Here is a 13526-nt window from a genome sequence, read left to right as displayed (position 1 = left end):
CTGCTCTGTTTTCCCTCCACTGGCCTCTAAGCGGTGCGGTTTCCTTCGGAACTTTCTTTGTTTTTCCATCTCGCCCGTTGCCCGTGATCTCTATCATACACGGTGGCTGGCTGCACTTTTTTAAAAACATTTTTATGATGGCGGAGGACAGTGAATCAGCTGCCAGTCAGCAGAGCCTGGAGCTAGACGACCAGGATACCTGCGGGATAGATGGAGACAACGAAGAGGAAAATGAGCATTTACAAGGGTGAGGATGGCCTGTCCGGTCCGGTTGGGAAACGCAGTAACGTTAATTCAGGCAGCCTGTTTGTGTTTATGTGTGCTCGGTCGGGAATGGCTAGCGCAGTTTGCTAACGCTAGCCAACACAAACACAGCCAGGCTGTTTGTTACAAGGCCCTCATTCAAACGAGTAACCACAATAGAAGTGCTGATTTGAAACCTTTACGGGGTTTTCATTTTTGTTGTTTTAACCGTGTGCGCATTCGTGTACAAATCTATACCCTCAGCTAGCTGTTAGCGTCCTGACTGACATGATGACAGCCAACCGTTCAGACAAACCGTTAGTTAGCTACCGTTAGCTCAGCTGTCATTCGTTGCTATGGTAGCTAACGGTAGCTTACGGCTGCTGTGGTTATGTGTCGAGAGTAAAACCAAGTCAGCAGCCCCTGTGTAATGGTATGTTTGTGTTCATATATGTAGGAGTCCAGGGGGAGATTTGGGGGCCAAGAGGAAGAAGAAGAAGCAGAAGAGGAAGAAAGAGAAGCCAAGCTCGGGGGGAGCCAAGTCTGATTCTGCCTCTGACTCTCAGGAGATAAAGGTGCGATGCTGACCCACTGAAATGTGCTCACACCCTTTTCATGCCAAATCCAAAACTATAACCATAACCTACTAACCTAGTACCAGGCTGATGGTAGACTGGGTACTAGGAGTAGGTGAGGGGAAACGTAGAATAGCCTTTTTGCACCCTAGCAACAACACAAGAAAACCCTGTTTGCTAGTCATCAGTTTGAATGGGATTATCAAACCTTGGTCTAGAATTTGCTTATGGTCGATAAGAACCCTATATTTTAATTTTTTACTATTTATGTCATTACATTCTCTACCTCAGTCCCTTTTCTCATTACATTTGTGCAACACCATATCCAGGCCTTTGATCACTGGCATGTGCTTCTTCAGCTTGAGTTATGTGAGCAGTAAAAAAACATGATGCTAAACAATGTAATGCACACTGAAATTAAATTGTTAGTGTGACAGAAGTGTACAGGATGAATTAAATAGTTGCTCCTGTCTTCAATATCCTCTGGTAGGAAAATCAAACAGAATGGCAAAGCTAAAATGATGGGTAAATGACGGAGAGTGGCTGAGGAGAAAAAACTGCTCTGGATCTACACAACGTACTGCAATATAAGGACAACAATTCCAGCGTTCAAGATTCATTAATAGAATTACGGACTTTGTCAAAAACAATGGTAAACCTGCATCACCAGGAATACAACAAATGCCTCCACTATCAGAAACCTCGATACTGTATGCTGAGATATAAATAACCAGGTTTTTCATGTTCCTTATAAACATCGTATCCAGAGATTTAACAAAAGCTGTTTTGTAAATGTAGATTATCCTGTATTATCAATAATCTGATGTGAGATGTCTTTCCTTCAATATCCCTCGTCAGTCCATTGAGGTTTTTTTTATTTGAAAGGGTTTTAAATCCCACACGTGCCCTCTGTTGTGTTGTCATTGCTACATTTGAATTTTGTAGGCACATTCAGATGTTATGTGTGTTACATGTTGCTGCATGTCATGTCACACATGCAGGGAAAGGTTAATTCTTCGTCTTTGTTCTTATTAGTGTACATGTCCCCTCTCTACATGTAGAACCCTGGCTTGCCCATTCAGAAGCTGCAGGACATCCAGAGAGCCATGGAGCTGCTCTCTTGCCAGGGTCCAGCAAAGAGCATCGATGACGCAGCCAAGCACAAGTACCAGTTCTGGGACACCCAGCCCGTGCCGAAGCTAAGTAAGTAACTAAGTAACTTATAATGCAAGAGCATTGTTTATTTAATGTATTTCTCATTAATCTCTATAATCAGATGTCTGCATATGGATGCAGAATCTGTAGGCACCGGGACACAGTTTTGGTATCGTAAGCGTTTTGGTTTGAGTAGTAACCAATCATGTTAGTGCAGGCTTTGGTTAAATGCAGGTAAACAGTCTGTGTAGAGAGCAAAAGGGCGGAGCGCATTAGCCGAAATGCAGTCTTGTAAACCCATCGGCTATTGTCTGACGATGATTAAGCTTTTTATTAGCTAAACTGGCTACTTGGGGAAACAATACGGTCGTAGATGTCTCTCAACTCCTACTCCATTCTCGTGTTTCATGTTGCTAATCAGACTCTAAACAATGAGCAGCACATGGAAGTCTTGGCACGGATATCTGCTGGCTACAACAAAAAAAACAAAATACTAGTCATTTTGATTGTGCTGCAAAAATATGTCAAGTTTGAATAAAGCTTTTATTGAGGAAAAGCATGCATTTAATACCTCGTAGGCTCTTAATGATTGAGTGATTGTTATAGGTTTGGCCAATGAATGATTACAGTCAAGCAGTATAACTTCAGCTGTCAGCAGAGGCTGGATTTCTCATCTTTCTTGAACACTCCTGTGCACCAGTTTCATCTAGTGTTTTTGTTTTGTCAATCTGTGCTGCTCAAAACCAGTGTCTCAAAAACATGTCGGCTGTGAAGTTCAGTGGATGTACAGACCTGCTTAGTATCATTGGACTAAACCGTTTCAATTACTACGTTTGCCATGAGCTTGGTTGGTCAACACGGGACAAAGCAGATTGTATTAATATAGCCTCACTGTCAGAAACTTTTAGACACTTATGGTTGGTGTTTGCTCAGGATCATTGTCACCTGAGCAAAATGCTAAATTTACAGGTCCAATAGAAATGTAGGTGATTGGGGAAAAAAATGTTTTTTATGTCTCTGACGAGCTGTGCTATTTTTGCAGATGAGGTGGTGACAAGTCACGGGCCGATAGAAGCAGACAAAGAGAACATTAGACAGGAGCCATATTCCTTACCTCAAGGCTTTATGTGGGACACTCTGGATCTCAGCAATGCAGAAGTAGTAAGTAAAGTGTTTGTCTCACTCACTAAACAATTAATCTGCTGATTAATTATTTACATAGGTCTATAAAACAGTGAAAAATGCCCATTACAGTATCCTAGATAACCAGATGACCTCATCAAATGTCCTGTTTTTGTCTGAACTAGAATCCAAAATTTAATTTGAATGTAAGACCAAGTGGAGAGATTTCACATCTGAGAACCTAGACCCATTTTTCCTTGAAAGAGGACTTAAACGCTTAATTGATTATCAAAGTAGTTGCCAATTAATTTTCTCCATGTGACATGATGCACTAAAAGATTGTTTGATTTATTTTCAGCTTAAGGAGTTGTACACATTGTTGAATGAAAACTATGTGGAGGATGACGACAACATGTTCAGATTTGATTATTCACCAAACTTTCTCAAATGGTAAGCTTTCCCTTGTGATGTTGTTCCTAATCAACTGCTCAATAAAGATGTATGTAAAGTGTTCAACAGTCTGCTCTCACACTAAACCCCCTCACCCCCCTCTTAGGGCTCTGCGTCCACCCGGCTGGTTACCACAGTGGCATTGTGGAGTGAGAGTGTCCTCAAACAAGAAGCTTGTTGGCTTCATCAGTGCCATCCCTGCAGATATACGCATCTATGACACGTGAGCTCTCATTACTGTCATATGCATTTGGAGCAGAGCACTGATAAGATATGATTTTTACTGTAATGCAAATATTTATTCCTTCTGCTGCTCCAGACTGAAGAACATGGTTGAAATCAACTTCCTGTGTGTCCATAAGAAGCTGCGTTCAAAGCGTGTTGCTCCAGTGCTAATCAGAGAGATCACACGGAGGGTGAACATAGAAGGAATATTTCAGGCAGTATACACAGCAGGAGTGGTACTGCCTAAACCTGTGTCCACATGCAGGTATGCTATGCCGGATAAAGACACAGTGTGAGAAAGTCATTTAAAACCAATACTCCTTAACTCTTCTTTTGCTCTTTTCTCTGTCTGTGTCAGGTATTGGCATCGTTCTTTGAACCCCAGGAAGCTTGTGGAAGTTAAGTTCTCCCACCTGAGCAGAAACATGACCCTGCAAAGAACCATGAAGCTCTACAGACTACCAGATGTAAAACACTTTCACCTCTCAGTCCTGGATCTATCTTTACAATTCTGATTTATGACTTATATGGAGCTTTTCTCTTGCTCTCTACACCTAATATAGAGCACCAAGACTCCAGGTCTGCGACCGATGGAGAGGCGTGACATCCGCCAGGTCACCGAGCTGCTACAGAAATTCCTGAGACGTTTCCAACTTGCACCTTGTATGGGAGAAGAAGAGGTGTCTCACTGGTTCTTGCCACAGGACAACATCATTGACACATTTGTAGTAGAGGTATCTGGAATGAGTTTCTGTCCTCAAGATGCTTACTGTTGATTCTTCACTAAGTTTTAAACCATTGTTGTGCCTCTCTGTCTTCTCAGGGTGCCGGTGGTGTACTGACAGATTTCACTAGTTTTTACACTCTGCCCTCGACCGTGATGCATCACCCTCTCCACAGGAGCCTGAAGGCTGCTTACTCTTTTTACAACGTTCATACACAAACCCCTCTACTGGACTTAATGAATGATGCACTGATCCTGGCCAAGCTGGTAATGTTACTCTTTGTGTAGAATGTTGCAAAAAACATGGCAGTTAAAAAATAATTCCCCTGATCTATGGTTTATGGTATTATCAGTTGTTAAAGAGAGAGTTTGGATTTTATGAAGTGCGGTTGTATGAGGTACTTATCCATAGCTATTTCGATCAGTCCATTACCATCTACTGTAGCTATTACACTGACTGGATAAGTACCTCATGCAACCCCACTTCAAAACATCTGAAAATATACTTTTAACTCTAAAATTAAGAAAAGGGAAGGAGGCTTCAACAGCTGCAAATTCAAAAAAGTGCATTAAATAAATAAATCATTGAGTTTTTAGAGTTATACTTTCTTGCTGCTGTGTGATTCGTCAAGATATTTAGTTTGTGACTTCCTCTGTGTGTTTAACAGAAAGGTTTTGATGTGTTCAATGCCTTGGATCTAATGGAGAATAAGGTGTTCCTGGAGAAGCTCAAGTTTGGCATAGGAGATGGAAATCTGCAGTATTACCTCTACAACTGGAAATGTCCCCCTATGGACCCTGATAAGGTCGGCAGCATGATTTTGTCTGAGCTAAGAATGAACATATCCATTATATTATAATAAATATTTATATTAGCAAGCTGATGTTGGTATTTTGTCAGTTATCTAGTTTAGTGTTTGGTCAGCTAATCAAACAACAACTACAGTTACACCTGAGGGCTGTAGGTGCCGTTGCCTTAGCTGGTGCGACAAAGCCTTAAACCCCAACCAGAGATAACGGGGACCACAACGGGGTTTATAAACTGTCTTTGCTAACCCAGGCTTTCCCTTTATCAGGCTCTGTGCGCGTTTGGTGCGTCATTTGACTGTTAAACAGTACAAAATGGGTCGATCACGCCTACTTTCGCATTTTTTTTAAGAATATTTTAAAAAACAATATTACAGCATAAAGCAGCATTCTTGCTGCAAAAAAGAGAGGAAATTGTAAGTATTACATTTATTTTACCCCTTTTAGGTTTTCCCATAATGAAGGATACGTGGAAATCCCTTTCAGTTTGTGGCCATATCAAAGTGAAATTTATTTTATACTAATACACTAATTAATTCTCTAATAAGTGTTCTATTGGCTGCAATATACCAGCAGTTCTGCATCACTGATATAGGTTGCAGTGGCAAATAAACACACCGTGACGTATACAGTATGTACTACTGTAATTGCACGGCTTCGTTCAGTGGCATTCATTTAATGTTACAGCTCAACATACTGTAACGTGTTCCCTCAGTTTGAGAATCTGTCCCTCTCAGATTGACTAAGTGACTCTATTTCCAAAGGAATTGGTTAGTGAAAGTCGGCATTAGGCTCAACGTACCTCCATAACCCATTAATTAATAAAAGAATAAAAGTTTAAACTTCCAAACCTCTGGGGCAGCCAGCTTCAGCATCTGCTTTTCAAAACGTTTGTATTCTTTATTTCGTCTAACAACAGGTCGCCCTCTGTGTGTTTCAGGTTGGCCTCGTCCTTCAGTAGCAGGTCTCTTCACTGCTGCTACACAAACACTGATCAAGAGGTTCGTTAGTGACCTCTGGCTATTCCTTACCTGGACATACAGGTAGCCCACGCTAGACAATGAGAACTACAACAGTTAAACCAACCTGGAGACTGGGAGACGGTTAAAAAAAAAAAACATTCTCCTTTTCACCTGGAGGTGAAAACTCTTAAAATCATCAACATCCTGAATGTGAAGTCATGCTATGCCTGAGATACTCATACAGTACAACGCTCCTGACATGCACACTCGCATTTAAAACATACAAGAGGATGCCTTGACATTGTGAATTTTGTTTAGTTATTTTTCCTCCGCAGACGACTCGTTACAAGGGACTGGCATGTCATTTAATTTCACTGACATTGAACTATGTAAATGATAACCAACAAACAAAGTAAACATGACCACAATATTAAACGATAAGTTATTGTGTCCCCACTGAGGGTCTTTTAAAGAGTTATTCTCATCTTCTTCTCATATCTTTGTGGTGAGAAGTTTCTCTGCTGGCTGCTTCGGGCCTCAGTAGAATTAGAAATGCTAAGAACATGTTTGTGATAGCTGACATATAAAAGAAAAAACTTTTTCCCTCAAGCATTTAGGAGAAAAATATCTTAACTTTTCAAACACACACATACACACACGCAAACACTGTCAAATAACACGCATATACACAACAAGGATATCTTCGTGGAAGGACTCGTCCAACTGGTGCATTGAGATACATGTTTCTTTTGTTAAAATATATAGTTACCTGTACATTTAAAGCCAGATCATATTTATTCCTGTAGTGTGAGTTTGGGGTGCGGGAGGGCTGATCCAAAGTATTTTCCTCATAGGTAGTGTAGATGTCACTGAGTTTGTTCAGAAAATGTGGGTTTAAAGTGGTTTTTGATGAAGAATGTATTGCATCAATGAAGCACAATTTTTGAGTTCCTAAACAAGCAAGAGTCCTTTTTTCTTTTTTTCTTTTTAAAAGGTCAGATTTCAAAACAGATGTGTTGCGGTACAAACTGTACAACCTTGGTTTTTACAAAGGATGTGAGCTGTTTCCACGTTATGAACAAGTTTCTAGAGTCGATTTTTAATACAACATCTAAGGTTATCTTCACTGATACGCTCATGCAGCACAGGTTTTATCTGCATGTGAATGCTGCGTTGTTCAGTTAAATAAGAGGCAACAGTTACAGAAGCTGAAAAAAGAAAGGATGACACACTGAGTGCACAAGCAGGGCAGTGAATCAAAGGCTTAATGACAACAACAAATATTAATTCAACTATAACCAGGTTGCACTTGATTGAGATTTTGTGCAAAAAATAAAAACATTGTCTAGACAGTTTTATAGCATAACAATGGCTTTACTTACTTTAGAAAGGGTAATGTGCTCAGTTAAGTCTTGTTTAAAGCAGCCAAGGTTTGTTTTCTTTTGTTAATTTAGTCATTGCCACTTATAGAGAAACTGACTTATTTCTTCCAGTAGCCTGCTGCAAAGCGTGAATAGGTAAAGTAAAGCAGCTGACTGCTTATACTCTTATTAATACATACATAACCATCAATTCCCTTGCCTGTTATATTTAACAGTTTTACTCTCAGTTAAATATAACAGAGAACTGAGCACAACATTCTGGGGAATCCTTTATTAAACAGCATGTATTCAGAGCACAGTGGCTGAATAAACAAAAGCCTGTATCGGTAACTGCATCAATTTGAAATTTGAGCTTTTCCTGTTTTTTCAGGTTTGTTTTTTTAAATGGTACTGTATTTGTGTCTGAAAAATATACTGTGGGTCATTTTTTAATGTAATGAAAATTATTGGAACAGTTCTAATATTTATAATTGTACTTTGCAAAATGTCTTAAGACAATTCCTGTTTTTCTTTCCAGTATTCCCCCAAATTTTCCAGTTAAGTAACTTCAAAACTGATCTTTGAGGGTTTGGAGTATTTGGCATTGCCCCGTGCTCAACTGAGCGATGGAGATCTTTGATGAAAAACTGTTGTCTGACCACTTGTTCTGTGGTGGAGCTGCTGGTGTACTCAAAGGCTAAAAAATGTTTTTAAAATTGTCTTCTTGCTCTGAATTTTACTTTGTGTTTGATGCTCCTGTTTGTGGCTCTGCATAACATAAGAGGTAAAGGCTGCTGCCTTTTTTTGTCGTTACTTTTTCTGTATGTGATGTAATTTTCTTCTCATTCCTTTGTTAGCAAGAAAGGGACAACCAATGGACAGTCGGTGCTTCAGGGCTCAAAGATTCTTTTTTATTTATTTATTTTTTTTACCATTGAAAAGGTTAAATGAGTTGACAAAGACGGATGTTATCGGCATTCATTTAACACTGAAACTGAGTCGACGTGTGCCTCATGGATGTTGGTTGTGTCACTGTGTTGCCTGCAGCTGTTTGAATGAACTTTGAGCATGTCAGTTTTGCTGCTGTGATGATTTTTAGCGTTGATGTTACTAGCCACACCCTTTAGTGAGAACTCAACCCGAAGTACCTGCCTTATTTAAAGATGTTTTCTTTTTTTTTTTTATTAATATTTTGAGGTGGGGTGGGGGGTACTTTTGAAATGACATACAGCTTTCTCTAACTGAAGAACAATATTTTTTATTCAAATCCATTGTAAGCTGTGAAAAAGCTGAAGAACCTTTACCAGCATCATTTAAAGACATGACCCCCAATGCAAATAACAATCTGTTTCAACACACGTCGGCTATACCAGCATGGATATTTGATTGAATAAACTCACTTTAAAAAGGGACCCGAGTAACGCACTTCTTTTTAACATGACAGGGGCAATTGAAAAACAAAGTTTTTTTTTTTCCTTTTATGTAAATTACAGCCTTAACTGAGAACTATTAAATGGACTTTGCCCAACAACATTTAATGGGTATGGGTCTGAAATGTGTCATATTTACCGAAGAACATGAAAGATATCTCCCACACATAAGTTTAATTCAGAAACGCAAAAACATCCGATGTTGTGCTCGTTAGCTGGCTAACAAAATGTCACAAGTCAATTTAAAAAAAGGAACATAGTAGTCCTTACACATTTTAACCAATTTATTTAAAGTCATGTAAACTGCAGGCTATCCCCCAACCCATACTGTACGAAGAGTGTTTCTAACCCTCTATGGAGCTACTGGTTTCCATTCTTTTAATGGAATATAACAAGGCCTTACTTGCTTTACAAAGGTTACTCATTCCAACAACTTATGTCTACTTCTATATTTCTAGTAATGAATTCCATACCTATCTCAAGCAAGTGTTTAAGATTCAACATGATGAACGAATGGCTGACCCATGTCAGGAAAATGCATTCACTAAACCAAAGAAAATTGACATTTTCCATTGAAACAAATGAGCTCAAACAGTGAATCCCAACTTTAGGGTGAGGAAGTTAAATACTAGTTGGTGTTTTTAACTCTTCAGGACTAAGAATGATACAAATTGAGAAGGAAAAATGACTCATGTCCACATTAAGTAGACTGCCTCATTTTAAATGGTCAAAAGCAAAAAAACAACACATTGGAAACCAGTGGGTTAAAACATGCAAAAACATAGGAATGGTTATTTTAATAAATAGGCAGTCTCATTTAATTTGACTGATTTCACTTAGCCTTTTTTCTTTTTTTTGCCAGGTTAGCAACTATTTTTTTCACTTTGAGAGGTTGCAGAGTGCAGGTGGAGGCAGACTCAGATTCACTCTCAAGTTTCCTTTTTCCCTTATTCTGACCAAGTTCTTCCTCCTCTTCCATGTCAATGGGTTCTTCGGGTGTTACACTGGGTGCTATACCTTGTAGCCATGCAACATCCAGGGAAGGCACTCTGGGTGTTATGGCATCAACAGTGTCAGTGAACACCTCATCATCTTTGGAGGCACACTGTCTGAATCCCAGAGCGAGGACACTTTTCAGCCCCAGTGGCTCAGACAGGCTCTGGCTCAGACGAGGCACCTGGCAGGCTGGCACACCTCTTGTTGCACTCAGAGCTATCAGGTGATCCGTCATGTGTTTCGGCTTCACAGACTTGCACACAAGCAACAGTCTGAGCTCGTTCTTCTCCAGAGCTTTGGTGACCTCATTGACGCCAATGGCCAGTTGTCTCCTGGCTGCCACATCTGTCCAGCCGTTTTTGGGAGAATCAGTCACCTGAAACTCCTGGCTCACCTGGGAAACGAGCTCTGATGTGGCAGCAGGTTTCTGGTCTTTCTTTTTCCTCCACGGGCGAAACACTTTGACTTCTTTCTTCTCAAGACCCATGGAAACCAGCTTAGCTGTCAGGGTTTTCAGGATAAAATGCATATCTTCTTGGGGAAGTGGGCCCCATTTTGGAGTGAATGGTGATGTGAAGGAGGTCTTGGCTGGAATGTACTTTTTGATTTCCTTTTTTAATGGCTTTTTCACAGCGGCCATACCTCCTCTGAAATGAAGACAAGAAAGCCTGAAGTAAACAAAAAACACTCTTACACAACAACTAGAGCCCAATCAGTCGCTCAGTAAGAAGAAATTAGACATGCAAGATATTTTTAGATAGTTTCCATTGTATTTTTCAATATTGAGCACTGTCTACTTTAATAAATATAAAATGCCCCACTCAAAACATAATTATCTTTATTTGTATAGCACTTTTCAAAAACAGTTTGGGAAAATGGAGAACAAAAGGAACAAAGAGGAAAAGGAATACTGATAGGTAGACAGAGTAAAGATTTATAACATTTTTACTTTTGTAGGCTGTACAAATAATAATAATACTAATAATAAATCAAATCAAATATAACTTAGCACTTGTACAATATTGTGACATTTTTTGGGTGGGATTATTGATGATTACTTGCAATGCATGCAATATTTTAACTAGTTTAATAATTATTTCTCTGAAGTTATGTATAACCGTCAGCTGTTCTTGTTACTGCATCAAAATGATGACAATCAAAAACCTGCTTGACAAACAAGAGTGGCATTTAGTTACTTTACCTTATTGTTAATGCAGAAAAAGCAGTTTTCTTTCTTTTTAGATTCGTTCTCCGTTCAATTCAACAACACGGGTGGACCACAGGGCGCTGCCATTTTGTTTGAATTGAACTAACTTTATTTACAAAAAGAAATAGAAACAGCCTACCATCGTTCAACTAGTAGTGCTACATCTATACCGTGTTAATGTGTGCTACACCGAAAACATACCGTGTTTAATTTGATCCAAACATGCCTCTACAGGTAAAACTACGGTAACAAAATACTTTTTTAAGTTTAAGTAGATAGCCTAACTATTCCTAGAAGTGTGTGTGTGTGTGTGTGTGTGTTGGGTGCGTGTTGGGTGCGCGTGCGCGTGCGTCATGCAGCCAATCAGCTCCTCAGCAGCTCTCTGCTCCCTCCTCTGCAGGCCTGTCCTTGGCATTGATCAGCTGTGCTGTATTCACAGCTGCGCAGAGACGTCAATCCAGCCGACAGCAGAAATAAATTCATTTGAGCTACGGGGCTGCATCTGCGAAAATGTCTTCCCAGGTAACAAATATTGTCTGCTTTTGTCTTTCTGTTTATGCGGCAATATACCAGCGATGCATTATCGCAATGAAATGAATAACGTTTGCAGCGGCAGGGTGTGTTCACCCCAACTGTGAACACACTGTGTGTCATCCATCTTTGAGGGTGTGGGTTAATGTAAGAAAAGCGAGTCTTAACATATTTATTCTCTGGCTCAGTGGTCAGTTAACTTATTGCTTTCAGATTGCTTACAAAAGGAAACAAACTAGAGTATATACGTTATTTATTAAAACAATTTGACTGGCTAATGTAATGCCCATTTCGACTAATAGTTAAGGTTTAGAGGTTAATCTTTGTGTCATTTAAAATTATTTAATGAACATCTAAATTCCTGCACTGAGAATTTAGGGGTGTTAAGTTTTCCTTTGGTCTATAATTATATGCTCTGCAATGTCCTAGATCTTTTGTAAAGTAGATTATTCAAGTAGGCACAAAAGCACTGGAGTCTTGAATAAAAGCCCATTGTTTCTCTCCAACTTGTGCAACAATAGGTCTCCCGGGCTGTGCACCATGACTAGAACACTATGCTCAGATTTCTTATTCAGTCTTGTTTGTAACTCATTAATATGCACATTCCTTAGTCTGATTAGACTTGGCAAAGAGCAGAATAACTATATGTGTATATTTTACTGCTTACCCTGTGCAGAACTAATAGCTTAGTTATGAATAGTTTATCAGAAATACAAAGAGTGACTTTCTATTGAACTATTTGTTATCTGTAGGCAGAGTTTGAGAAATTGGCAGAGGATGTGAAGAAGGTGAAGACGAGGCCTACGGACGAGGAGCTGCTAGAGCTGTATGGCCTTTATAAGCAGGCAATGGTTGGAGAGATTAACACAGGTATGATTTGCTGCAGAAAAACAGAATACCTTCCATGCTATGTTCCCTGTATTCTGAACATTTACTCCTCTCTGTGTGCGTTCACAATTGTAGATAGACCAGGAATGATGGATTTCAAAGGAAAAGCCAAGTGGGACGCCTGGAACTCCAGGAAAGGTAACAATTAAAAAATGTTTGTAGGTGTAAAGGTGGCTTAAAAAAAAGTTTTAAAAATACTTAGTGTTTTTAATCCAAATATCTTTCAGGAATGTCCAAGGAGGATGCCATGTCAGCCTACATTACACTTGCAAAGGAAATCGTCAGCAAATGTGGCATGTAAGGCGTGCAATGAATTGAAGAGGCATGATTAATGCAAAACGAAAACTCTACTAAGTCAATAACAATGAAACAGTGCTACTCTTTATAACACGCCTTCTGCTTTCTGAGTCCACAATTATGCTGGAATAAGTGTAATTTTAAATTTTGCTGTGGTTTATTTTCATGTTTTTTAAATTTTTTTACATAGGTTATTAATTAAACAACTTCCATGCATCCTTTAAAGTTAGAAATATAACATTTGCTGATTGCTATTTTATCTAATGTATGTAGTTTATTCTTGTAATCCACATGTGCACAGTAATACACGTGCACTATGATATGTAGCTTGATTCCTTGTGTAACCAGGACAAACTCAATGCTGTCAAATGTGAAAATAAAACTTCTTTGTGCACTGTTTTTATTTTTTGTTGTTATTTAGCCTACCCTCATTGGTATAAACGGTGTGGTCAACATAATACAAACACCTGTTAGTATAACGTAATACAAATTCAACAGCAACAAAAACTACATCCTCCAAAATAACTAAACATTTCAATCAAAACTATTCTGA

The 13526-nt window shown here is 39.2% G+C and overlaps 3 protein-coding genes across 4 annotated transcripts; 2 read left to right on the top strand and 1 right to left on the bottom strand.

Annotated features, from left to right (window-relative positions):
- Positions 1–7: 7 nt before the first annotated feature.
- Positions 8–9034, top strand: nmt2 (N-myristoyltransferase 2). The gene is made up of 12 exons (XM_029450656.1): positions 8–247; positions 701–818; positions 1880–2021; positions 3016–3134; positions 3454–3545; positions 3652–3768; positions 3865–4035; positions 4129–4237; positions 4334–4504; positions 4594–4761; positions 5163–5300; positions 6242–9034. Exons 1-12 carry the CDS (start codon positions 135–137, stop codon positions 6260–6262), a joined length of 1479 nt encoding a protein of 492 aa, XP_029306516.1. The 5' UTR covers positions 8–134; the 3' UTR covers positions 6263–9034.
- rpp38 (ribonuclease P/MRP 38 subunit) lies at positions 8514–11561 on the bottom strand. Of its 2 annotated transcripts, none has more exons than XM_029450658.1 (2): positions 11252–11561; positions 8514–10718 (listed from the first exon to the last, which is right to left on the bottom strand). In XM_029450658.1, the coding sequence occupies exon 2, from the start codon at positions 10688–10690 to the stop codon at positions 9887–9889; it is 804 nt and encodes a 267-aa protein (XP_029306518.1). In that variant the 5' UTR covers positions 10691–10718; positions 11252–11561; the 3' UTR covers positions 8514–9886. The 2 variants fall into 2 exon arrangements, with proteins under 2 accessions (XP_029306518.1, XP_029306517.1); XM_029450657.1 differs by having other exon boundaries at positions 8514–10697; positions 11252–11559.
- A 90-nt stretch (positions 11562–11651) lies between these two features.
- acbd7 (acyl-CoA binding domain containing 7) lies at positions 11652–13372 on the top strand. The gene is made up of 4 exons (XM_029450659.1): positions 11652–11779; positions 12541–12658; positions 12752–12814; positions 12904–13372. Exons 1-4 carry the CDS (start codon positions 11768–11770, stop codon positions 12975–12977), a joined length of 267 nt encoding a protein of 88 aa, XP_029306519.1. The 5' UTR covers positions 11652–11767; the 3' UTR covers positions 12978–13372.
- The last annotated feature ends 154 nt before the right edge of the window (positions 13373–13526 follow it).

This window comes from Cottoperca gobio, chromosome 16 (genome assembly GCF_900634415.1).
Source record: "Cottoperca gobio chromosome 16, fCotGob3.1, whole genome shotgun sequence".
Classification (NCBI taxonomy): domain Eukaryota; kingdom Metazoa; phylum Chordata; class Actinopteri; order Perciformes; family Bovichtidae; genus Cottoperca; species Cottoperca gobio.
The sequence above is the reverse complement of the archived record's forward strand: the minus strand, read 5'-3'. Positions and strand labels throughout refer to the sequence as shown.